Source organism: Eleutherodactylus coqui, chromosome 11 (genome assembly GCF_035609145.1).
Source record: "Eleutherodactylus coqui strain aEleCoq1 chromosome 11, aEleCoq1.hap1, whole genome shotgun sequence".
NCBI classification, from domain to species: Eukaryota; Metazoa; Chordata; class Amphibia; order Anura; family Eleutherodactylidae; genus Eleutherodactylus; species Eleutherodactylus coqui.
This window is the reverse complement of record NC_089847.1, coordinates 64,186,218-64,211,955: the sequence shown is the minus strand read 5'-3', so window position 1 is coordinate 64,211,955 and position 25,738 is coordinate 64,186,218. Positions and strand designations below refer to the sequence as shown.

Genomic DNA, 25,738 nt, shown 5'->3' with positions numbered 1-25,738 from the left:
ACCAATTCACCATTTACATCTTGTAAGCATCCAATAGCATCTTTGACTTTTCTTTTGCTTTTGACAAACCCCCCAAATCCTTTTTTATTGCTTTTGGCCTCTGTTGCAAGCCTCAATTCATTATAAGCTTTAGCTTTTCTGACACTTGCCCTACAGTTTCTGCAGACCGCATTATATTCTTCTTTATATATTTCCCCTCTTTCCATTTCATAAACATATTTTTCTTTGTTTTTAACATGTGTGCAAGTTATGTGTTCATCCATCCTGGTATCTTTTATATGCTTTCCATTCTTCCTTCTTTTAGGGATTGTTAATGATCGTGCTTTGAGAATTTAACTGCATTTCCCAACCTTCTTGGACATTTCTGTCCTTAAGAACATCCAGAATCTCATTTTGCAATATTTCCAAAAGTTTTTGGACATTTTCTGTCGTTAAGGACATGCGTATGTTTTCACTTATGCGATATTGCAAGAAAAAAAATCGCAGCATGCCCTATCTTTCTGTGCTTTTTTTTAAAATCTCCCATGTTTCTCTATGGAGTCTCCTTTTTAGCGCATCGCAAAGCACGAATTTGCTATTTTCGTGAGATGCAATGCGTTTTTAACATTAGAAAGTCCTACTGACTCTTGCACAAAAAAAAATTGCTGTAAAATCGCACCAAAAAAGGTGCAACAAAATCGCAAGTGGCAGCGATGTTTTTGTGGAAAAAAGCAGCTCTGATGCTCAAAAATCGCATGAAGAAAGGTGCAGCGATATCGTGATCGCCAGGAGAAGGAGTCCTTAACACAAAGAAAAAAATAGGCTTATGGGATGCAATGAGCAGATATGTTGCATATGTTGGGGAGGTGCCAAAATTGCAACAATACTGGTAAGAGGTAGTAACCTCTTCGACATATATGGTTAATAGTAACCTCACTTCACTAATCTGTATACTCGGTTATGTGGAGGCTTTAGGCCTCTTTCACACGGGCAACAGAGATATTACAGCAATATCACGATTTTGTGTCACTACATAGTCGCACGACTTTGTAGTGCTCTTTTGCCGGGATTTTCAGGAAGGGGGGGGGGGGTTGAAATATAAGCAGACTTGCTTGTAGTTTTCAGCCAGCGCTTCCTGATTTGGAGGTTCGAAATCCCCACCTCCAGGAAGCGCTGCCTCTGATTGGCTGAGCTGCGGAGTTTGAGAACCAATCAGTGGCAGCGCTCAATTAACTAATCACAGCCATTCAATGTGATTGCTGTGATTGGTTCATCAAACACTGGCTCTGATTGGCTGAGCGCGGGGCACGAGAACCAATCACAGCCAGTGCTTCCTGGAGGTGGGGATTTCGAACCTCCAAATCAGAAAGCGCTGGCTGAAAATTACAAGCAAGTCTGCTCCAGTTGCAGAGGAGATGCATGGCGGAGCTGACTGCGCTTCTTAGGTGATGTATTCTTTCTTTTTTTTCCTCAAATGCAGCTAGGGCTCATTTTACGGCTTTTACAATAGGACTTGCTACTGTAAAAGTTGCATCACACCGCACGAAGACCACGTTTTCATGTTTCCATAAGGAAACATGGGCTACAAAGCATCGCAAATCGTGGCTCTACAGAGCTTGCCCCAATGTTGTATTCTCGCAATGTCACATGTTACAAAACATCGCTAATGTGAAAGAACCCATTGGAATTCACATACATGCGATTTGTAGCGCTGTCGCATTGTGAGAAAATTGCACGATTTTGTTGCCCCATGTGAAACCGGACTAAAACGTACAGCCCCTTACTCAGCAGGTTGGCCACTTTGAGCCCATTAGCTTAGTTTATAGGACTCGACGTTGCTGACAGATTCCCATTAATATAGAATGGGTTGTTTTTTTTGTGTTGTAACGAACATTTTAATGTAAAAACCAATAACAATTATTTGAATTAAAAATTAAATGCATTATTTTGTACAACAAAGTTAGCTTTATAAACCAATGCATGTAACTTTAGTAAGGTCCCAGGGGTTTGCATTTCTATGTGTAAGAATTGGGAGCAGTAGTGCGAAACTCATTAATTTCAGGATATTAATAAAATATACAGCTTGCAGTCCCTCGGAGAGTTATATCAGGGTCATCTGCGATCAGCCTAGTATGGACAGTAGACATCAATTCTATGTAGATGTTGCCACAACTGTTTTTGAGCTGTACGGCAAAACATGGACCATGTCAGCACAGTTATTGACTTGAAAACCAACTCTCTCTTTGCAGTACTCATGAACCTGTGTATGATTATCCACACCCCAAAATATCTCATTCCCCATCTCCCAGAGGGTCCCCAACTTCTCTCAGTATCTCAGAGAGGCTTCTTCTCACACAGAGTGTCTGGCTTCATCTCAGTGTAAACTCAGCCACTGCACTGCACATACTGCAGAGGGAGCCACCCGGGGTAAGTACCTCACACTTCCATTCGCTCTTTATAAAATACTAGCTGATATACCCGGCTTCGCCCGAGTTAATTTGGTACTGGTGTTTATCTGGTGTTCACACGGAAAAGCTTATGAAGTCGTGGTTACTTTAGAGATACTGAGGAAAAAAAATATGTTCACCATTTTGCATAGTTCTCTGCGTTACCCAGGAAATACCACGGGGAGGTAACCATGCGACGTTTCCTTTATATAAAACTAGCTTACCCGTCGCGCGTTGCTGCGAAGACAGACAAACATACATTCATTCGTTTTTATATATCTAGATAACAACCAATCACAGCGCAGCTTTCATGTTACCTCAGTGGTAAAATATATAACAACCAATCACAGCGCAGCTTTCATGTTACGTCAGCAGTAAGAGAAATAACAACCAATCACAGCACAACTTTTATTCTGCCTCAGCAATATAAAAAATAGCAACCAATCACAGCGCAGCTTTCATGTTACCTCTGCGGTATTATATATAGCAACCAATCACAGCGCAGCTTTCATGTTACCTCAGTGGTATAATATATAACAACGAATCGCAGCACAGCTTTCATGCAACCTCAGTAGTATAAGAAGTAGCCACCAATCACAGCACAGCTTTCATGTTACCTCAGCAGTATAAGAAATAGCAACCAATCACAGCACAGCTTTCATTTTACCTCAGCATTCTCAATATCCAGCAATTGTCTTGCGAAACGTTCGGGGGTGCATCATTTTCTGGTTGAACACGCATCCCGTTGCTCGTAATGCCTTTTGCTTTCGTGCTTGAGATGGAAATCAAAGATCTTTGTCTGGGGGGCATAACTGTCGACGACGCTTGCACGCACCCCACCTATCGTAGGATAAGTTGTACTATGCCAGTAATCTTCCCAGGAGTGTACTCAACAACTTCCCAAAGTTTCATGGTGATTGGATGAATGGTGTAGTAATGCATAAAGGACAGACAGACATTCATTTATATATATCAGGAAGTGAGAAAATTACATTCCGTACGTAAAATTTGGACGCTAATTCTTTTGCGCATAGAATTGAATAATCGAGTTGGGACCCATTAGCGTTTCCTATTTATGACATAATCAATGCTCGTGCCAAATTTCAAGTTTCTATGACCTTGGGAAGCAAGAAAATTAGATTCCGTACGTAAAATTTGGACGCTAATTCTTTTGCGCATAGAATTGAATAATCGAGTTGGGACCCATTAGCTTTTCCTATTTATGACATAATCAATGCTCATGCCAAATTTCAAGTTTCTATGTGAGAAAATTAGATTCCGTACGTAAAATTTGGACGCTAATTCTTTGGCGCATGGAATTGAATAATCGAGTTGGGACCCATTAGCGTTTTCTATTTATGACATATTCAATGCCCGTGCCAAATTTCAAGTTTCTATGTGAGAAAATTACATTCCGTACGTAAAATTTGGACGCTAATTCTTTGGCGCATAGAATTGAATAATCGAGTTGGGACCGATTAGCTTTTCCTATTTATGACATAATCAATGCTCGTGCCAAATTTCAAGTTTCTATGACATTGGGAAGCGAGTAAATTAGATTCCGTACGTAAAATTTGGACGCTAATTCTTTGGCGCTTAGAATTGAATAATCGGGTTGGGACCTATTAACTTTTCCTATTTATGACATAATCATGGCTCGTGCCAAATTTCAAGTTTCTATGACATTGGGAAGTGAGAGAATTAGATTACGTACATAAAATTTGGACGCTAATTCTTTGGCGCTTAGAATTGAATAATTGAGTTGGGACCTATTAACTTTTCCTATTTATGACATAATCAGTGCTCATGCCAAATTTCAAGTTTCTATGACATCGCGAAGTGAGAGAATTAGTGGCAGTGATGGAAATCAAACAATCTACTTGGGGGGGGGGGGCACAACTGTCGACGACGCTTGCACGCGCGCCATTTATCGTAGGATAGTTTTACTATGCCTATAATCTTCCCAGGAGTGTACTCAACAACTTCCCAAAGTTTCATGGCGATCGGATGAATGGTGTAGTAGCGCATAAAGGACAAACACACAGACAGACAGACACGCATACATTCAATTTTATATATATAGATGACATCAGGAAGTGAGAGAATTAGATTCCGTACGTAAAATTTGGACTCTAATTCTTTTGCGCTTAGAATTGAATAATTGAGTTGGGACCCATTAGCTTTTCCTATTTATGACATAATCAATGCTCGTGCCAAATTTCCCGTTTCTATGACACAGGAAAGTGAAAAAATTACATTCCGCACGTAAAATTTTGACGCCAATTCTTTTGCGCTAGAATCGAATAATCGAGTTGGGACCCATTAGCGTTTCCTATTTATGACATAATCAATGCTTGTGCCAAATTTCACGTTTCTATGACACCGGAAAGTGAAAAAATTACATTCCGTACATAAAATTTGGATGCTAATTCTTTTGCGCATAGAATTGAATAATGGAGTTGGGACCCATTAGCTTTTCCTATTTATGACATACTCAATGCTCGTGCCAAATTTCCTGTTTTTATGAAACCGGAAAGGGAAGAAATTACATTCCGTACGTAAAATTTGGACGCTAATTCTTTTGCGCATAGAATTGAATAATTGAGTTGGGACCCATTAGATTTCCCTATTTATGACATAATCAATGCCCGTGCCAAATTTCCCGTTTCTATGACACCGGAAAGTGAAAAAATTACATTCCGTACGTAAAATTTCGACGCCAATTCTTTTGCGCTAGAATTGAATAATGGAGTTGGGACCCATTAGCTTTTTCTATATATGACATAATCAATGCTCGTGCCAAATTTCACGTTTCTATGGCACCGGAAAGTGAAAAAATTACATTCCGCACGTAAAATTTCGACGCCAATTCTTTTGCGCTAGAATTGAATAATCGAGTTGGGACCCATTCGCTTTTCCTATTTATGACATAATCAATGCTCATGCCAAATTTCCCGTTTCTATGACACCGGAAAGTGAAAAAATTACATTCCGCACGTAAAATTTCGACGCGAATTCTTTTGCGCTAGAATTGAATAATGGAATTGGGACCTATTAACTTTTCCTATTTATGACATAATCAATGCTCGTGCCAAATTTCCCGTTTCTATGACACCGGAAAGTGAGAAAATTACATTCCGTACGTAAAATGTGGACGCTAATTCTTTTACGCATAGAATTGAATAATCGAGTTGGGACCCATTAGTTTTTCCTATTTATGACATAATCAATGCTCGTGCCAAATTTCACGTTTCTATGACACCGGAAAGTGAGAAAATTACATTCCGCACGTAAAATTTGGACGCTAATTCTTTTGCGCATAGAATTGAATAATCGAGTTGGGACCCATTAGCTTTTCCTTTTTTTGACATAATCAATGCTCCTGCCAAATTTCACGTTTCACTGGGAAGTGAGAGATTTAGATTATGTACGTAAAATTTTGACGCCAATTCCTTTGCGCATAGAATTGAACAATTGAATTGGGACCTATTAACTTTTCCTATTTATGACATATTCAATGCTCGTGCCAAATTTCCCGTTTCTATGCCATTGGGAAGTGAGTGATTTAGATTATGTACGTTAAATTTCAACGCCAATTCTTTTGCGCTAGAATTGAATAATCGAGTTGGGACCCAATTACTTTTCCTATTTTGGAGATAATCTATGCTCGTGCCAAAATTCATGTTTCTACGATATCGGGAAGTTGGAGAACTTTTGGCGAGTCAGTGAGTGAGTCAGTGAGGGCTTTCAGCTTTATATATATAGATACATTTCACAATGAACAGATTCTGACTTTTGGGCAGAACATTGGATGATTGGGACTGATTTAAGTAGCACAGTGTGCCAGGGCCCCATAACAAGGGAAAAATCAGGCCCTGTTCAGATACCACTAGATACCACCACAACCCCAACCATTTCTGACAAGAGTTCCAGATGCCAAGTCTTTTATAACGCCTAAGCACTCATGCACATGGAAGGTATTACCACTCAATCTTGTATGGAGTCATAATAGGGTTGCCCCGTATGTGCAGGAGCCCTCTACTGTAGATCGGCATGCCTTCAAATCCAACAGAAAAAACCTGTAGTACGGCTTCTCATCATTCTTTTATACCATACAAGAACCTCGCGATTCTTGTTTGGCAGAGCGAAAAGCCGATGACATCATTATACTCAAACATCCTGTTTACACAGGCAAATCATTGTTGGGAATCATGAACTTCTCATGCACTTCATTCTTTCATGTTCCTGTGAAACACCGGACAATCAGTATTTAAACGCAACGAGCCGACGATGATTTGTATCCCAGCTGAAAGTGAGCGATAAATGAGAAGTGCACAATTCTGGTTGGTTATTCAGCCGTTGGCTCGCATTTAAACTGAATACTTATTGTTCACTTTTGTTTGTTTGAACGATTTTTGGAATCGTTCTGTCTAAATGCACCGTAAGGTTGAATATCTTTGTACACAAGGGGTGCGTTGGAGCCAGTACATCACTGCATGAAGGCTTTACTGTTCATTACTAAAGTACTTGTACAGGCTCCATGCCCGTGTGCATGAGCCATAGGGTACTTGTTAGATCTGTGGTGTCATTGGTGGATAACCACCACTAGTCTAAAATTATATGGAAAAAATATTGTCTTTCCAGAACATGTATTACCAGAAATAAGTGATTTTTTTCCTGTAGTCACCTAAATGGTTACCACACTTTGAGACAATGTGTGTCAGTATAGTAGCCAGCGTGATAACTATTACTGGCTAAATCACTTACTTTAAGCTGCAGCTACATCTGTGTAGGGTCTCTTTACTTCCCTCTTCCTGTGCAGCAGCTTCCTACTCCCCCTATTCTCTCCATAGACTTCTATGGGTAGCATAAGACAACACTCACCCCCACAGTTGACACTACGGACGGGCCGCAAAATCCACATCATTGTCTAGCGATAGTGCAGCATTATCTGTACTGCGAATGTGCGCCGGCGTGCTGGCCGGCACATCCGCAATACAGATATGAAGAATCAAGGCATTGTAATAAAGAAAATGGCTCTTATGAAATTGTAACTGTAGTGATAGATGGGGAAAGGAATAGATGGAAACAGTGCTGCAGAATATATCAGCGCTATATGAATAACAATAAATTATCCCACCACCATGGGCCCCATCGTAGTCACAGGAGCTGCCTCTATGGTATGACATTTAACTAAACATCATTTCATCATATTCGTACATTCAGGCTTGAGAATAATTTCTGATTATAAGCGTCTCCTTGTTTGCAGTATGTGTACTGGCTGCTTAGATATAAATGTGAAAATGTTATTTTACAGACCTTTCTTGTGAGAAAATCAAACACTCAGCAGCAGATGGTTCTGTGTGTGCGATTATCAGATGACTGTGGACCAAGTTTCATTCATCAGTCGTATATACATGAAGGGCCTTCAGGTAAGTTAACAGGCAGATATCTGATGATGCATGTCTTATAGCAGGCCAAATGGAAAGATGGCACAATACCCCTGCAGCGCCACCTATTGGAAGGCAGCATTCCTGCAAGTCAATATCAGACTTTTTAAACAAACCTCATAACAATCATTTGTAAGCCAAAGCAACCATACACAGACAGCTGTTTCGGGGGATTGCCTCTCATCAGCATACAGTTGGTTTCTGGCTTGGCTAGTGAAAGGCCTACAGACAAGGGGCTGGAAGGGTATCATTTCTCCTTAAAGGGAGCACCAAAAAGGTATGTGAGGAGACTTATAAGTCCATCCATGCTCCTCTGGGAAATATGCAAAAGGAAGATGGAACAATACCTCTGCAGCACCACCTATTGGAAGGCAGCATTTCTGCAAGTCAGTGTTAGAGTTTTTAAACAAGTCTTGTAACAATGACTGGGAATTGTAAGCCAAAGCCAGAAGCCATACACAGACAGCTGTTTTGGGGTGATTGCCCCTCAGAAATGATACCCTTCCTATACACTAGCCAAGCCAGAAACCTACTGCACACTGACAAAGGGCAAAACCCCTGAAACGGCTGTCTTTTCACATATGTTGTTTTTTTTTTTATGTTTTATTTTTTTTAAACAAAGAGGGGAAAGTAGTTTCATATTTTTTTTACACTATTTTATTTATTTTTACACAATTTATGTCCATAGTAGGGGACTTGAACCAGAAACGTTCTGATCGCTATAATAATGCATTGCAGTACTTCTACATTCTAATGCATTATCGCTCACAATAGCAATCAGAGGCCAATGTCTGGCATCCAGTGGCCATGGCAACCCATCGGCCCTCTGTGATTACATTGCGGAGGGCTGCTGACGTCACAGAGGGGCTGCGAATGTGAGGGGTAAACAGTAGGGATCAGTGTTCTCATCTATCCTGCTGTTGCAGCTGGAGGCCAGCTGTAAGTAACAGCTGGCTCCTGCTGCGGGATGACAGAGGCCCACTGTTGAGCCTGTGCCATCCACAGGGTTAACTACCACCCTGCCCTGTGGCATTAAAAGATTAAGCTTAAGAAAATTAGGCTGAATGGCCTTATGGAGAATCAGTAATTTTTAAGCTTTTTTCTATTAAAAATTTTTTATAACATGTCATTGAGACAGTACAGAAATGTTAGCAGCTGGGAACCCACTCTTACTGGTAATGAACTGTTAGGGCGGCCAGTTTTTCATTCATAGTTTTCATAAATGTCATTCATTTCAATGGAAAGTGGCTCCACAGGATATTAAAGCTGCATTCCAACATGTGCTTGTAGCATGTTCCAATGTACACTCTACAATGTTTTTGATGTGCATGGTACATAGTAACATAGTATGTTAGGCTGAAAAAGGACATATGTCCATCTATTTCAGCCTATTAACCCCCAATGTTGATCCAGAGGAAGGCAAAAAAAAACAACATTGAGGTAGATGACAATTTTCCTTATTTAAGAAAAAGAATTCCTTCCCGACTCCAATTCTGGTAATCAGAATAAACCCTGGGTCACCGCCCCTTTTGAAGTAATTATTGACTATAACACATTATATTGTAACACTCAAGAAAGGCGTACAGACCTCCTCTTGAACTCTTTTATCAAATTTGCCATCACCACATCCTCAGACAGAGAGTTCCATAGTCTCACTGCTCTTACAGTAAAGAACTCCCTTCTATGTCAGTGTAAAAAAACCTTCTTTCCTCTAGACATAGAGGATACCCCCTTGTTACTGCCACAGTCCTGGGTGTAAACAGATCATGGGGAAGATCTCTCTATTGTCCCCTGATGTATTTATATGTAGTTATTAGGTCGCCCTCAGACGTCTTTTTTGTAAATTTAATAATCCTTATATTGATAACCTCTCTGGGTATTATGAATGATATGCTCATATGCTCATTGTCGGGCAGTCAGCATAGGAAGATTATCCATGTAATAGAATAATTAAGAAAACTTTTTTGCCAAAGTTTATTTGCCTTTTCAGTAGCTTTTTAATCCCTTAAGGACTTTTTAACATTTCTAGTTATTTTTTTAATTAGTATATTTACCCTAAAATAAAGTAGAGGAATGGGTTCCTCATTTTGCTTCTGACATTTTGATATATATGTATGGTTCCGGATTACAGGGCGCTTATAGCGACTGTTTTGGTTGGCATTGGTTTTGGGTTATTTTCTTTCTTATGGATGTATTGTTGTTTTATTCTGTAATTTTGTTTTACTTATGTAATTATGTTTTTTTACTATCTATGTCCCCATGTCGTCATGTAAGACCTCTGGGAGACATTCACATGTTTTTTTTTTAATTTGACACTTTCCCACTGTAGCTGGGGCATCCATAGGAGCCCTTGTTACAGGGGAAAACAACCCCTGTAGTGACATTAGTCACTGGCAGAGCTGGCCAGGGTCTGGTATGACCCTCCATCTCTGCTGTAGCAGGGAACCCCGGTGGTCACGTGACCCCCCAGCTCCCGTACTGGAAGTTACATTTCCACTTTCACTTTTCAGAACACAGTGCTCATTGAGGACTGTGTACTCGGGGAAGGAAAAGGCAGAAAGGGTTAAAAAACCCTCCTTTCTTCTCCTCCAGGTTATCAGGTGTCACTAACAGCTGACAACCAATCCTGCCTCTGATTGATTTCAGAGGGAGGAGGCCTAAATCCCTGCCGTAATTTTACATACAGCTGGGCTTTAACCCCTTGAGTGGCGGGTTTCCTGCCACCCTGTCGTGCCCACCAGGGCAGGTTTTTTTAAATGGTCTAATCATTGAATTTCAACTAATTTTGCAGTTGCGTCTCAAGAGCTATAACTTTTTCATTTTTCCATTGACATGGCCATATAAGGGCTTGTTTTTTGTGGGACAAGTTGTGATTTTTTTTAAACAGGGGGGAGGAAAAAAAGAAATGGGGAAAAAAGAAAAAGGGCCATGTCATTAAGGGGTTAAATAATGTATTAACTTCCTTCTATGGGTCATTATGACGCATGGATACCACATGTGTGATTGTATTTTTGATTTTTTACAAAGTAAAGGGAGACAAGTGTTTTTATAATTTTTTTAAATAATTTTTTACCTTTTTTAAAAAAAATTTTTTTTTTGTCCCTTTAGGGGACTTCCACAGGGACTCATCAGGACCCCTGATCACATTCCAGGGGTCCGATGGTGACAGCCCTTTACATGCTGCAGTGACAGCCCTTTACATGCTGCAGTCACATAGACTGCAGCATGTAAAGGGTTAACACAGCAGAGATCGGAGGTTTTCTCTGATCTCTGCTGTAAGAGCTAGTCCGATGGTCTCTATGGCAACCTGTAAACAAAGCAGGAGGTTGCCGACATATCGGCAATATCTTCTGCTGGTTTTTCAAAGCCCTTGCACTGCTCTGTGTGGGTCTGTGCAGGCAGAGCACACTGTCACAGCTTGTGGCATTGTGCTCTGCAGCTCCCATAGTGATACATAGCCCGGAAATCTTCCGGGCTATGTCACTATGAGCAGTGGAGCTCGTCCCGGAAAATTTCCGGGCGTGCCACTCAAGGGGTTAAGCCCAAGACCAGGCGCCGTATATTTACTGTGCTTGGTCCGAAACAGGTTACTGACCTTCAGGCGACTTTCACACGGATGATTTTCTTGCGCGGTTTTTGACGCAATGCAACAGTGCAACAAATCACATGTATTTGGAGCCCATATTTTCCTATAGGTTTTTCCACACAAGCGATGTCTTGTAGCCTGCAACACTGCGAGACAGCCGTGATTTGTGATGTTTTGTAGCTCATGTTTCCCTATGGAGCCTTCCTTTGTGTTGCATCGCATTGCACGAAATTGTGGTTTTCTTGCGGTGCGATGCAACTTTTACAGTAGGAAATCCTACTGTAAAATCCCTAAATAAACCCTAGCTGCATAAAAAAACACATACATAATCTAAGAAGCGCTGTCCGGCTCCGCTGTGTCTTCTCCCTGGTTACCGTCAGTTGTCTACAGGCATCTCTTCTGGTCAGGGATTGGAAAATCCCCGCCTCCAGGAAGTGCTACCTCAGATTGGCTGAGTGCTAAGGCGCTCAGCCAATGAGAGACAGAGCTTAATTACCCAATCACAGCCATTCAATGAATGGCTGTGATTGGTTCATCGAGTGCTGGCTTTGATTGCCTGAGTGCCAAGGCACTTCCTGGAGGCGGGGATTTTCAAATTCCCAGCCAGGAATAGATGCCTGAGGCCCAATGTCCATGGGCAAAATAGAATTAATAAAACCACGTGGGTCTCAAGCATGCGTGATCTGCGCAATTGGCAATCACCGGAAACCTGCAGATAATTAAATACCTGTGGATGTCATTTTTCCCTTTTCTCACGCCCGGGAAACCATCCGCAACATGCTCCATTTTGTGCGGTTTTCCCGCACGGATGGCTGGCCCAAATTTCCCTGTGGACATGAAGCCTGAAGACAAGTGCCGGAGACTGGGAAAAGGATGTGGCGGAGCCGAACAGCGCTTCTTAGGTGATTTTTTAAAAAATTTTTATGCAGCTAGGGCTTATTTTCAAGGTAAGGCTTATATTTCAAGCCTCTTACCCCCAAAAATCCTTGCACGTGGTGCTACAAAGTTGTGCAACTTTGTAGCACTACGTAATCGCATTATCGCCTCAAGAAAATGCAGCAATATTTCATGGACCACCAATGCCATATTACATCACCCGTGTGGAAGTGGCCTTATTGGTATAAGATAACAATAGCTTTTCAACTGCTGAAAGTAAGATAATGCGGTGCTAGGTTGTTATCACTCTCAAGCATATTTTGTGTATCTTTTTATTATGGACTATTTAGGCTTTGTTCATATCCGTGTTGTGGTGTTCTGTATTCCTGTTCTGGTACCAGAACAGGAAAACGGATTGTCAGCCTGGGATAAATGTGTCACTTTACAGGAACAATGGGGCGCTATGGACCCCAATGGTGCTAATGGGGTCCACCGGTCTTACATCAGGTCGCATTTTTAATGGACATGCTGCACTATTCTGTCTATATATATGAGTACAGACAGTTGCAGGTGAACAGGGCCTAACAAGGCCTAGATCCTGAACATTTTGACACAATACCTTTCTCATGTGCACCCTGACATATAGTACTGTATAATATACGCTCTGTATCAATAACCTGTCATTACTGAGTTATGCCACCGATTATAATCCAATTTTCCTACATGCTGTTTCTTCGGCTGATACGCTGGTGCCTGCATCACAGTCTGTCACTCAGAACAGAGCTTCAGAAATTCAGCCCCTTCTCCTCTGAAGACGTCATTGATGACCCTCCGTATACCAAGCATGGTGTGAAGGATGGGGATCCATAAACAGATTTGATACAAATATTTAGAAGCTCTGTTGCTCAGTTCAATGGGAATTCATATTTTTGATAACATGTCAATGAAAAGCCTTGTTATTTTTGCTGAATAGGAGGGCTAAATTAAAAAAAACTGTTAATGTACATTTAATTTCATATTAAGTGTTATAATGTAATAAACCTTCCAAGTTATCAGAATGTTCCTGAGCTCCCTCTAGTGGTGACTGAAGAAAGAATCAATATCATGTTTTGAAGAGATATTCCCACCTCAGCAAGTCATGGCCACGATGAGAATACTCCTCTGTATAACGTCACTGCAGTGGCCAGAAATATGGGAACAGCTGAGCGTCTGATTTACAGTTTCCATAACCAAATTAGAAGTGAATGGGAGTTATGGAAATAGTGTAGCACAGCAAGCTACATTGTTTCGTTACCTGGAAACGGTGGGAACAGCGTAGCTCGCTGTGCTAACTTATTCCTGTAACTCCCGCTCAATTCATCAGGAGTTGTGGAAATAGCATAATGCAGCCCACTCAGCTGTTTCCATAGTCCCGACCACCACGGCCATGAATAATAATAACATGGACCTCCGACCACTCAAACGAATGTTGGACCAAAAAATCGGATTGTTTTCTGACAAGTGTAAATGCAATAACATAAGTGAAAGAGCTCATACTGCGGCGCTGCCGCCCAGTGCTGTATTGGCATGTGCTTGCTCCGGTCACCGGCCGCAGCAGCCATGTCTGTATGTACAACGAAATAGGTAGGAACATTGTAGAACCAAAATGTATTCTAAATGCTCGTTTTCTATCTTCATAAGAGAATTGGGAAAACTCTAATGAATCAGAGAAGACATTCATCCTGTAAGCTAAACTAGAAGCATAACTATACATTGTAGGAACATGATGACACTATGCTGCCACCTTGTGGACAGAAAAATGTACATTTGTTTATGGGGATGAAATTCCATTAAATACTGATGCTACTTAAAGGTGTTGTCTGGTTACATTTTGATGTAATGCCCTTCTAACGTGCACCCCAAGATATAGTACTGTATAATATACACTCCGTACCAATGACCTGTCATCACGCTTAATCGTAATCCAATTCTCCTACATGCTGATGTGATGCCGCATTGCTGTCTGTCACCCAAAACAGAGTTTCAGAAAATTCAGCTCACCTTCTCTAATGACGTCATTGATGACCCTCTGTTTGAAGTACTGGCAGCAAACCAAGTACTCTGAAGTGAGGGGCGCATCAGAGGAATTAACAGCATGTAGGAGAATTGGATTAGAATTAGGTGGTGTAACTCAGCAATGACAGGTCATTGATACGGAGTGTATATTATATAGTACTATATCTCGGGGGGCACGTTAGAAAGGCATTACGTCAAAATATAACAGGACAACACCTTTGATATGGGAAGTGTAGTAGGTTTGATCTGTCCAACCCCTGGACTCTTGTTTTTCACAGTTCATGATTATAGCTTTTTGTCTCTATACAGGTCTCTCTCTGGAAAACTCCCCAATCTCCTTTCCCGATCTTATAAAGCTTGTGTCATATTACAGCACTGAAAGGTGATTTTGTTTATTCCCGGTCTTTTTTCCTCATCATTATTTGTTCATATATAGCATGCCTTTAGGCCCTTTTATGATCAGGAACAAACGTTTGTACAATTGTTCGCATGCCAGATCATCAGCTTCAGGGCGCCTTCACACTGGCAATGAAATTGCACGATTTCCCAGCACTGCGAGAAATCGCAAAAATTTGAAGCCAGTGGCTTCAAATGGCTCCACGCACATTTGCGATGTTTTAACGCTTGCAATGCAGCGTTGAAACAAAATCGTGGCATGTCCTTTCTTTTTGCGATCTTGCCCTATCATTTCCAATGGGGCCGGCGGCAGCAGCCTATTTGTTGTCTATTTTCATGCCATCCGGTGTACACTGATCTGTCCTGTGCTCTTTCCCCTTCCTTTGCTGTGGATTTGGCTATCACTAATCCTTGACATGAACTGAACTATGTGTAGATAAAATCTAATATATATATATATATATTCACTTTTTCCGCATACACAGGGCGCTGTCCCTAAAGCATCTTTTCCACTGTAGGTTAATAGAGAACTATGTAATGCACTGAAAAGAATGCTTTTTTTTGTGGTGGTTTACTGTTCTTTGCAGTTTTTGTCAGCACATGCTGCAGGTATGGTATTTTTTTATAGATTTCTCTATAGCAGAACCAAACTAAATATAAAAAAAAACGCATGAAAAAAAAAAAGGAAAACACAAAAGACGCTTGTAAAAAAAACACATTAAGTTTGCGGCATTTTTTTTCTATCCCCAAAAATGTTACAGTGTGCGCAAATGAAGCCTAAATCTGAAGTAAAAATTACCAGGAGGGCTAATTTAGACAGCTAATAAAAATACTACCACCGATAATTTGTTGAATACATTTTTACTATTTTCTCTTACCTGTTTGACGATATGTAATGGTCGTACATTTTTTTTCAGGGGTGTTCTACCTTACATACTTAGACTTCCCGCAGCTATAGAGAAAGTAACTTCACGGAAGGAGCTTGAGGCCATTTCTCATTTAGGACATGGTAAATAATTCTAGGAGCATAGACGGAATAGTTTAAGTATATTTTATCATATTAATATTTATGCATTTTCCTTCTTTTTTTCTGTGGCTCAGAGTTTTGGAATTCCTCTGTCAATGCTCGAAATGCCTCCTCAGCCACAACTGCTAATCCCTCTGTTACACTGTCTCTGACTCCGCTACATCCAGACCTACCAGATACAATTTGTCCGACTCTTATCCCATCACTGAAAACTCGAAGCCCAAAAGAAGTTTCCTTAGAAGGAAAAGAGGGGGCACTCTTCTTTTCAAACCCTCTCTTCAAATCCAAAGACTCTGGAGCATTGAAGCGTTCTCACTTCCAGAAAAGCATTAAGGTCAGGGTATCCACTGAAAATTCTGGTTCCCTCTCTCCACCTCTAAAATCACCTCCTCCTGTACCTTGTGAAGAATGTGTAGAAGAGGAAGAGGAAGACGCACCAGTTGAAGAATCAGAGGTCAACAAGGATGTGCAAGCACAGGAGATACCAGAAGTCCAAGAATATAGAAAACCTCGCTCTTCTCTTAGACACCGTCTGAGAAAGAGCCTGAGCAAAGGCAGTCGTGATTTTGGACTTAAATTGTCACCAATGCGTTCCAAAGATGTGGCTGACTACAATGTTCCTGTCTCAGCTGTGAGAACACAAGAAACCGAAGATAGGAAAGAGAATTATTTAAATGGTGGGCATTCTTTGGAAGAGCAAGATAGTGGTTCCATAAGCAGTGCAGAAGGTGGGACATCAGAGGATGGAGGAAAGTTTTCTCCTCAACTTGCAAGAAGAAAACAAAAGAAAAGTGGTCGTTCCTCATTTCGGGCAGTCAGTGGAGCCTTCCTGTCCCTTTTATCGCCAGAACGCAAGATGATTATTTTCATTGAAGAAATGGGCAAAGATGTTACAACTGAATTTGGGAAGGAGCTGCAAACCTTTATACAAAAAGCGGATATCAATACAAATAAGGATAAAATAGAGGAGGAAGGAAAAAATTACCTGAGCATATTAAAGGAAGTCAGAGCTTTTATGGATAAAATGAAGCATATGCTGAGACAAAGTGCAGATAAGCACCTGGAAGCACTTACATCTGAAGAACAAGGTGAGCGGTATAGCAAGACAGCTATGGAGGTGGATCTACAGTATTTATTAGGTTCTTTTCACATCACATACACATATTTATAGGTAAAACATAAATACTTAGTTACTATAAAAGAAATAGACACTTTCAACATTTTTTAGAAACTAAAGCGTTATAGACATAGCCAAAACACTTAGATGTTTTTTTAAAGCCCTTTTACATGCAAAATAATCTTTCAAATGACCGAAATATTGAAAGATTTAGCGATCTATTTGCATAAAGTGTTATAGGCCATTTGCATGTAAAAGGGCCTCCAGGAGCTGTTTGCAGAGCCCAGCCTGTGTTTAAACACACGCCCAGCTGTGCAAACATACATTGTTCTCTCCCGGCTAGTGTAAACACACCGAGGAAAGAACAGCATTAAGAGATAAATGTGTTTGCTTTATCTCTCAGTGGCTGAATGAACGATGATTTTAAGGTTAACTTAAAATCTATCAAACGAAAAGTACACGATGCCCGCGTTTACATGTAATGATTATCACCCAGTTTCGGCCGTTTGAACGAATTTTGAACGATAATCGTTGAATGTAAAAAGGCCTTAAGTATATGTTTTTAGTGTTCCATGTGTGAGCCTATTCATGAACACAATCGAATTGTTCCTCTGCTACAGCTTTTTGCTTAGCATAACCAACCAGTGTTCTGAAATTTCTTTCTCCACAGGCACAATGATGCTGATGTCATGGAAAGCTGTAGTCGCAAAAACTTTCAGCCCAACTCTATACTATTACACGTATTGCATATCTACCTATTTAATGGTTTTGGGTCTATATGACATTGAAAATGTCTATTTCTTTTATAGTCACCTTGTAAAAGTTGTACAGTGTTGCTCAATTACAACTGATATTAGATATGATGAGTCTTGGGTGACTAAAGTTACACAATAATATAATGGTAGTAATTTGGTTTAAACCTGTTATATTTATGATACTATTAATGAATTAACTGTGAACTGTTACTCCTGACATCTCAGTTTAATAAATACTGTACTCATGAAGATTCAATTTTGGAGCATCTTGTCTCATAACTCTAAGTTGTGCTATTCTTGTTATTCCTCCTATATATTTATGAATGAACTGACAAGTGGATGCTACAAGTGGATGCTCCTTGTCAATGGGGCGTGTCCCTACAGTCAGACATTATCAGCATTGATTGGAGAGGGTCAGATGGTGTAGGCACACACCCCATATGGTAACACCCAGTTGTAAATTGTTTTATAAGTTGCTAGGAGGAATATCAGAGGAACAGCACCATGCAGAGATCATAGAAAAGATGCTCCAGAATGTTTTTTTATACCATTGGAAATACAAGTATTTACTAAATTGAACATGCTAGAAGAAGTGACAGGGTTTCTTTAATTTAACTGAATTCTAATTATAATAAAAAGTCACAGAAAAAGGGAGAAAATTCCGAAATCACAGGGAATGACGGCCTAATTGACTTACCAAAAATAGAAGTAGGACACAGATAAGGGGGCATGATACACAACCTCTCGGTGGAAGCAGAAAGGCCAAATGCTAGATAAGGGAGCTAGAAGTAGGTGCAGGGTACTATGAACATAAGTATAATAAGGAAATATACATGTCACCATTACATACTAAATGGGAAACCATTGGGTAAAACCACTGACATGGAAGCGGTACTCAAGAAGAACATATCAGAGCTGGAGCAGGTTTAAAGATGGCAAAAAACCAAATTACCCCTTAAGGACACAGCCCTTTTTTTTTCATTTTCGTCTCCCCAATGCTAAAAAGATCAGAACTCTTTTATTGATCCATTAATGTAGCTGTGGGACAAAACCCAATGAGTTAGAAGCTAATTTTCCCCATTTAAGGGGAAAAAATTCGTTCCTGACTCCAATCTGGCAATCAGAATAATATGTTTGGTACTACTGCAAAGTTGTCACATGAAATGTTTTTTAAGGAAGAACAGCTTCTTTCCTACATGCAGTACCCCAACAGAGCCTGCACAGCAGCACAGAGAGATCAAATGGCTTCCTACTAAGGAGCTGTGGACCGCTATGCACTGCTGTAGTCATCATGTGCGTTGCTCTACTGTGTGCATGAGGACTTGAGGCCCTTTTACACGCAATAATTATCGCCCAAAATTTGTCCAAGCTGCAGTAAATAAGCGATAATCGTTACATGTAAACGCTGCCATCGTGCACTTTTCGTTTGAACAATGGATTTTAGTTAATCCATTTGAATGTATTTCGCTCATCTTTCAGAAGACTGCACGATGTTATGCCCGCAGCATGTTTACCTAGCCGGGAGAGAATAATATAATCTGATGACAGCCGCGGGAAGAACAATACAATCTGCCGGCAGCTGCTAGGAGAATAATGCAATCTGCTGGCAGCTGTTTGCAAAGTTAGGAGAGTGTTTAAACACATGCTGGGCTCTGCAAACAACTCCTAGATGTCCTATTACATGCAAATGAAGATGATAAAGTGTTAACAGCTATTAACACTTTATTCAAATACATCACTAAATCTTTCAATCTTTCACTTGTTTTAAAGATTATCTTTGCGTGTAAAAGGGCCTTTGCACTCATCTTTTCTTGACAACTGATCATGGTTTTGGATACTGATCAGTCATGAATATTTAAATTGTTGTGTCTACATCATTCAGTATGTCACAGCAAAGTCACAATTATATTTTTTTACTTCAGAACGAGTCTTAGAAAAGTCATTGCACCGCCTTACCTTAAAGCCTCTGAGGCCGTATCTACTTTCTGAAATTCAAAGAGGAATGGAGGAAGATGGAGAGCTGGAAAGGCTTGGGAGGAATATTCAAGCAGTAAAGAGGGGTGGCCCATCTCTTCTTGGTGTGAAGCTGAAAGCTCCTGTGGTTCAAGATCTGGAGAAAATTCGTCAGAAATTGCTTAGAATGCAGGAAAAATATTCCCCTTGTGATAAAGTGCTTATGTTGCTGCGGGCCTGCAGGGGTGTTTATAGGAGCATGGACACACTGCATGGTAAGATACATAGATGGCTAATATGTAGTATTAACATGGACAGGTAATGAAGGAAGTGAACCTGAATTGCTACACTAGGGTAGCACAACCTTATCTATGGACCTCATTCTCAAGGGTCTCGATAAAACGTAAAGGGGTATTACCTTTTGAGATGTGTACGGCATATCAAAAGTTTATACTGAAAATGTCTGACTGCTGTAGGTTCCACTTCTTATGAAGGTAGTGGTAATAACCTAGCATCTCACATCTCCCATAAATTATAATGCAGTGAGCTGCATGCATAGATAGCCACCTCTAAGGTCGGCTACATGTAGGCGAATTTGTATTGCGTAATCCAGAGCGGGCGTCCCCCTCCGGATACCACAGCATATACCGCCCATAGCATGCTATGTAAAAACGCTTTTTCCTCCACACGAGCGGAAATCAATCGCGATTTTCCGCTCGCGGAGGAAGAATCATAGCTTGCTCTATTTCTGTGCGGATTCCGCACGGACGGCTTCCATTGAAGTCAATGGAAGCTGTCTGACTCGTGGCCCTTCCATAAAGCCAGGATTTTTAAAAAAACAAAAAAAAACTGTATTGCACATGTCGTGCGAACCATACGCAGTACAGGAAAAGAAGAAAAAAAGCTGGGCACAGGGTCGGGTTCCGCTGTGGGCTTTGCGGTCGTGTGCAACCAGTCTTACTTATATAACCCTTTCTGTAGTACCAAACAGGGGTCAAGGCAAACCATTCTCCTGATATATAGGAAACTCAAAGATCATTTTCACAGTGCACCATTTCTATTACTACTTGCCTGTCCTTACTTCTGAGTGTGCCACTCCTCTTGTTTCTGACATGGAAACTTTCATGGGAGCAGCAATACGAAGACACATTTCTATATCCAGATGGTTGGATGCTGGACAGAATGGCATCATCGTAAACTGCATGTGACCCCTAAACAGCAGAATTTGCTGCATTGTTCATTAAAAACATTAAAGACAGGTCTACACGGGTCACATTTGGTTGTGTGTAGATTAATGCAGGTAAAATCTGCAGTGTAATAAAGTGATACACGAACGGATGAGATTTCTCGTCCACAAGCTGTGGAAATCTTATCAAAAGAAAATTCGCCTGCCATGCAGGTTTTTAAATGCACAGCATCCCAATTTCTATCATCTATCAGTCATGGATTTGTTGTAGAATTTGCACGTTGACTTCAATAGAAAATCCCAAATATGCAATAAGAGCGGTCTTAGGCCGGTTTCACACGGTTGTCAAAATCGTGTGATTTTCTTGCGATGCGACGGTGCTACAAATCGCATGCATGTGAAGCCTGTGCTTTTCAATGGGTTCCTTCACATTAGCGATGTTTTGTAGGCTGCTACATTGCAAGAAAAAAAATTGCAGGTTGCTGAATATATATGCGATTTGCAAGTTTTGCATGTTTTCCTATGGAGCCTTCCTTTCTGTTGCATCGCATCACACGAAAATGCAATAGAAAGTCCTACTGTAAAAGCCCTAAAATAAGCCCTGGCTGCATTAAAAAAAAAGAATACATCACCTAACAGCCGCTGTCGGGTCTGCCGCACTTCTCCGCTTCAGCTCCGGCAGACTTGCTTGTAGTTTTAAACAAACGCTTACTGGCTTAGAGGTTCAAAATGCCCACCTCCATAAAGTGCTGGCTGTGATTGATTCTTGAGCGCTGTGGCTCAGCCAATCAGAGCCAGCGCTCCATGAACTAATCACAGCCATCACATTGAATGGCTGTAATTGGTTCATCAAACACTGTAGTGATTAGCTGAGTCACGGTGCTCGAGAACCAACAGACAGAGCTTTCTGGAGGCGGGGATTTTAAACCTCCAAGCCAGGAAGGGTTTGTTGAAAACTACAAGCAAGTCTGCCAGAGCTGAAGAGGAGACGTGCTGCAGAGCCAGACAGTGCCTCTTAGGTGATGTATTCAATTTTTTAAAGGGCTTATTTTCGAGGTAGGGCTTATAATTCAAGGCTCCTCACCTCCCAGAGTCGCGGGACTTTGTAGCGACACAAAATCGCAATATCACAACGAGAAAACACAGCACTATCGCACAGAACACAGATGCAATATCACTGCAATTTTCTCACAGAGATATCTCTGTCACCCGTGTGAAAGAGGCCTTACACACAAGTTTTTGTAGCACTTTTCATGCAGTTTTTTTTAAGTAAAGCTAGAAGTGAATCAAGCAGGAATAGAAGTCCTTACTATGTATACACATATGTCGGGAGCATTTCCTATCCGTTGAATGTTGAGCACAAGTCTTTCTATAAAACTAGTCGTAACGTCATGACGAGTAAATGTTCACGAGTTTATTCTTCATTAACTAAAATATAATACAACCTTTATAAGTGATAAGTAAGATTTCCCAACTCTAACTCAATTAAAATTCCAAGTGGTCAATTTCATAGTGCCGGATTGTATTCTTTATTACTACATTATTTAGTACTGCAAGACAGAGTACTTAGCCACAGTCAAGGTCTCTATGTAATTCAATATCCAAATTATTGTGCCGTTTGCATTAAAATTCCAGCATACAGCTCCCCCCCCCCCAACCTGATACTTAGTAATATACTGATACAAAATACAAGGGCAGGTATAGAACTACATCCCTCAGCATGCAGACAGCCAAACTGATATATGGATGGAGTATTGCACAGGTACAATTAACTGATGAACAACCACTCACACACCTATTACATGTTGAGGTGAGTGGCTGCTTAGTATAATAGTAATCAGATTGGTCCCTGCGCTGAGCCAATGAGAGGCAGCAGTCACTCACCCATTCATGAATTCATGAATGGGTGTGTGAGTGAGATCTGCCTCTGATTGGTCAGGCTGTGACCAATTAGAGGCAGCTCATTCAGCAGGCGGGGATTTTAAATCCCCGGTTGCTGAATACTACTCACAGCTGTTCAGAGCAGTTCAGGAGGACTGCCGCCGGCCGCGCTGAACTCCGTCTGCCGGGACGAGGTGAGTATATTTTTTTTTTAAATTTTTACACATTTCTGGATGAATTGCAGGGAAGGGCTTATATATTTAAGCCCTTCCCGACAATTCATTCCGCGCTCGCCGGCAGCCCATTGCTTTCAATGGAGCCGGCTGTATTGCCGGCTCCATTGAATTCAATGGGCAAACATCGTTCTTCTCTGCCACAGCTGTTACAGCTGTGGCAGAGAAGAATGATTTGTCTTCTTTATGTTCTCAATGGAGTCGGCGCTGCTGCCGTCGGCCCCATTGAGCGCATATAGAGAAGAGAACAGGAATCGCAGATCGCAGATAGGTGCGATCTGCGATTTCTGTTCTATAATTTATCGGACGAGCGCATAAAAAGCGCTCATGTGTCCGATACCATTGCAAAGCAATGGTTTTAAAAAATCGCCGGACGCATGTGCATGCGCAAATCGCGCGAAAAAACGCCCGTCTGACTAAGGCCTCAAGGTGCTTTTATATGGAATTATAATTGTTTGAAACAATCGCTGCATCGTTTGAATTTGAGCGATATCATGCAGTGTAATCATCGCTGACTTGTCCGCTATTTGCTTCATTTAAATACTGATCGTTCAGTCGTTCTCATTCACTTATAACAACTGGATGATCCTCTAAAAATAAAAATGATTTATCTGTATGTTTAAACTGAACGCCTGAGCAAATGAGCGATTTCTCGCTTCATCAAAAAGCACCCTAAGGCTACTTACACACAGGTGAGCACGATATCGGGCTATGAAACTTGGCCTAATATTGCACTCGGCAGCGTGTTGTTTTCACGCCTATGCCAGGCCTTTCTCTTGCAAAAACTCCTTCCATCGCTTCTGTGAAGTAGCGTTTCCCCCCGCTGCGGCTTTCAGCTACGTTAGAGGATCGGCAAGTGTTTCCCATTGTTTTCAATTGGAAATCTCACATCTCCTTCGGGTGCACATCCCATGAGATGGGCGATGTGTTTCCAGGAAGGCGAAAAGATAGGACATGCATCTATTTATTTTATTTTATTTTTTTCATGCACCCTATTGCAGTGTGTAAAAACATTGCTCATGTATAAGACTCCATTCTAAGGCCTCATGTCCACGGGGAAAATCAAATCTGCTCCGGATTTGTAACGCGGATTTGGGCCGCGGATGCAGTGCGGATGAGCTTAAAATAGTATTTTATTGCATGCGGATGACACGCGGATGCGTTTTTTTTCACGCGTGTATGCACGCGGATGGCATTTTTGCATCTGCGCGTGAAAAAGAATGCAAGGCCACTGAAAAAGAAGCCAAACTTGTAATCCGCATGCAGATTTCACGCACCCAAATAAATGGCATTTAACACCCGCAGCGGATTTCCCGCACCCCATAGAGATCAATGGGGCCATCCGGAGCGTGATCCGCACCTAAATGGAGCATGTCCATTTTTTTTCATGCTCCATGATTTTTCTAATTCACATTTATTGACCATCCGCGGGTATTTAGCTACCCGCGGGTGGTCAATGCATTCCTATGGGGCGCGGATCCGCGCGCGGGTGATCCGCTGCGGATTTTAATTATTATTTTCCCCGTGGACATGAGGCCTAAAGAGTGCAGTTAACATTCGGGCAAGATTTGTGGGTATTGCAACGTACAAATCTCATGTGAGTTTCTCAGCCGTGTGAAACCGGCTTAAGGCCTATTACGGTCAGTGAAAAAAGTGACTACTACAGGCCACCATGGATGGCAGACCCAAAGGCCATTATTTGGCATTCATCTGCTATGGTAACCAATGTGGGTGTACCGATGGGGTGACTGCATATACTGAGGTATCTGTAGTGGTTAAAGACTGGGATCAGAGCTAGCTGGCAGCTGCAGTGGAATTCCAGCTGTGAGTTAAAGCTGTGATCCAATTACAATTATTGGGGATCTAGTTTCTGAACCCCCTGAAACAAGCACTATACAAATATGGTGAGATGTGGGAACTACTGTCCTGCTACGGCGTACATGTTTGGTTCCTGTCAAGAAGGTGTTAAAGTGTAACCAACACTGAATATTTTTTAAATGTATAAGAGAATAGGTGATTAGAAGCATTTTTGCAATATGTTTAATCAGCTTATTCTGTATATTTTAGTAGTAGCTCATATGCAGCTAGAGGTGTTGCTAGGGAAATTTGTCCTAGCTATCTGCATACCTGGATACAGAGCTCTGTTCTTTGGCTTCTATTTATTTTATTTGTTTAACCAGATATTTCCCCCACAGAATAGGTTTTCTAATCTTCCTGCCGGGTCTTGCATGAGGACAAGGTGTCCTGTGCAGAATATACCTTCTCCTCACGTCTCAGTGCATCGTGTATAATACAACCATTTTATTTACCAAACCATTATGCTGGATCCGCTGATTTCTATATACCGTATATTATTCTGCATTGACCGCTGAAGATTCTTAAAAGACTCTAAGTTTGATTTTGTCTTCAGCAGATGATGCATGTGGTGCCGATGAGTTCCTCCCCGCTCTGTGCTATGTCTTGGCGCTGTGTGACCTTCCCCACCTTCTAATTGACATCCACTACACCACAGAACTTCTGCCTCAGGATGCTCTCATAGGAGAAGGTAACAATCCCTGTCATCAAGCTCAGACTGGCTCTTGAGATAACTAGTGGGCCCTGAGCAGGAGTTGGCCCCCAGCCACCCACCCACTTACACTACAAACTAATAGGCAGCATACACATCTCTGTACAACCTATACTTCCATATAGGAAACTGGCAAGTTTGTCTATTTACGATATACAGATGTATGGGCTAGCTGAGACGGCATCTAGGAGCACTGATGGACCAGCATGTATCCTCCCTTCCTACCTCCTG

At 41.2% G+C, this 25,738-nt stretch overlaps 1 protein-coding gene across 2 annotated transcripts in view; it reads left to right on the top strand.

Moving 5' to 3' along the window:
- The window catches only part of RIN1 (Ras and Rab interactor 1), a 34,179-nt gene that overhangs the window by 4,259 nt on the left and 4,182 nt on the right, over nucleotides 1–25,738 (top strand). Inside the window, exons 3-9 of one of the 2 annotated variants that reach the window (XM_066582258.1) lie at nucleotides 2,229–2,406; nucleotides 7,744–7,858; nucleotides 14,703–14,775; nucleotides 15,707–15,798; nucleotides 15,891–16,904; nucleotides 19,611–19,916; nucleotides 25,355–25,486. In XM_066582258.1, the coding sequence (XP_066438355.1) occupies nucleotides 2,229–2,406; nucleotides 7,744–7,858; nucleotides 14,703–14,775; nucleotides 15,707–15,798; nucleotides 15,891–16,904; nucleotides 19,611–19,916; nucleotides 25,355–25,486 (1,910 nt within the window). Of the gene's footprint in view, nucleotides 1–2,228; nucleotides 2,407–7,743; nucleotides 7,859–14,702; nucleotides 14,776–15,706; nucleotides 15,799–15,890; nucleotides 16,905–19,610; nucleotides 19,917–25,351; nucleotides 25,487–25,738 lie in introns of both variants that reach the window. The other variant, XM_066582257.1, reaches the window with a different exon arrangement.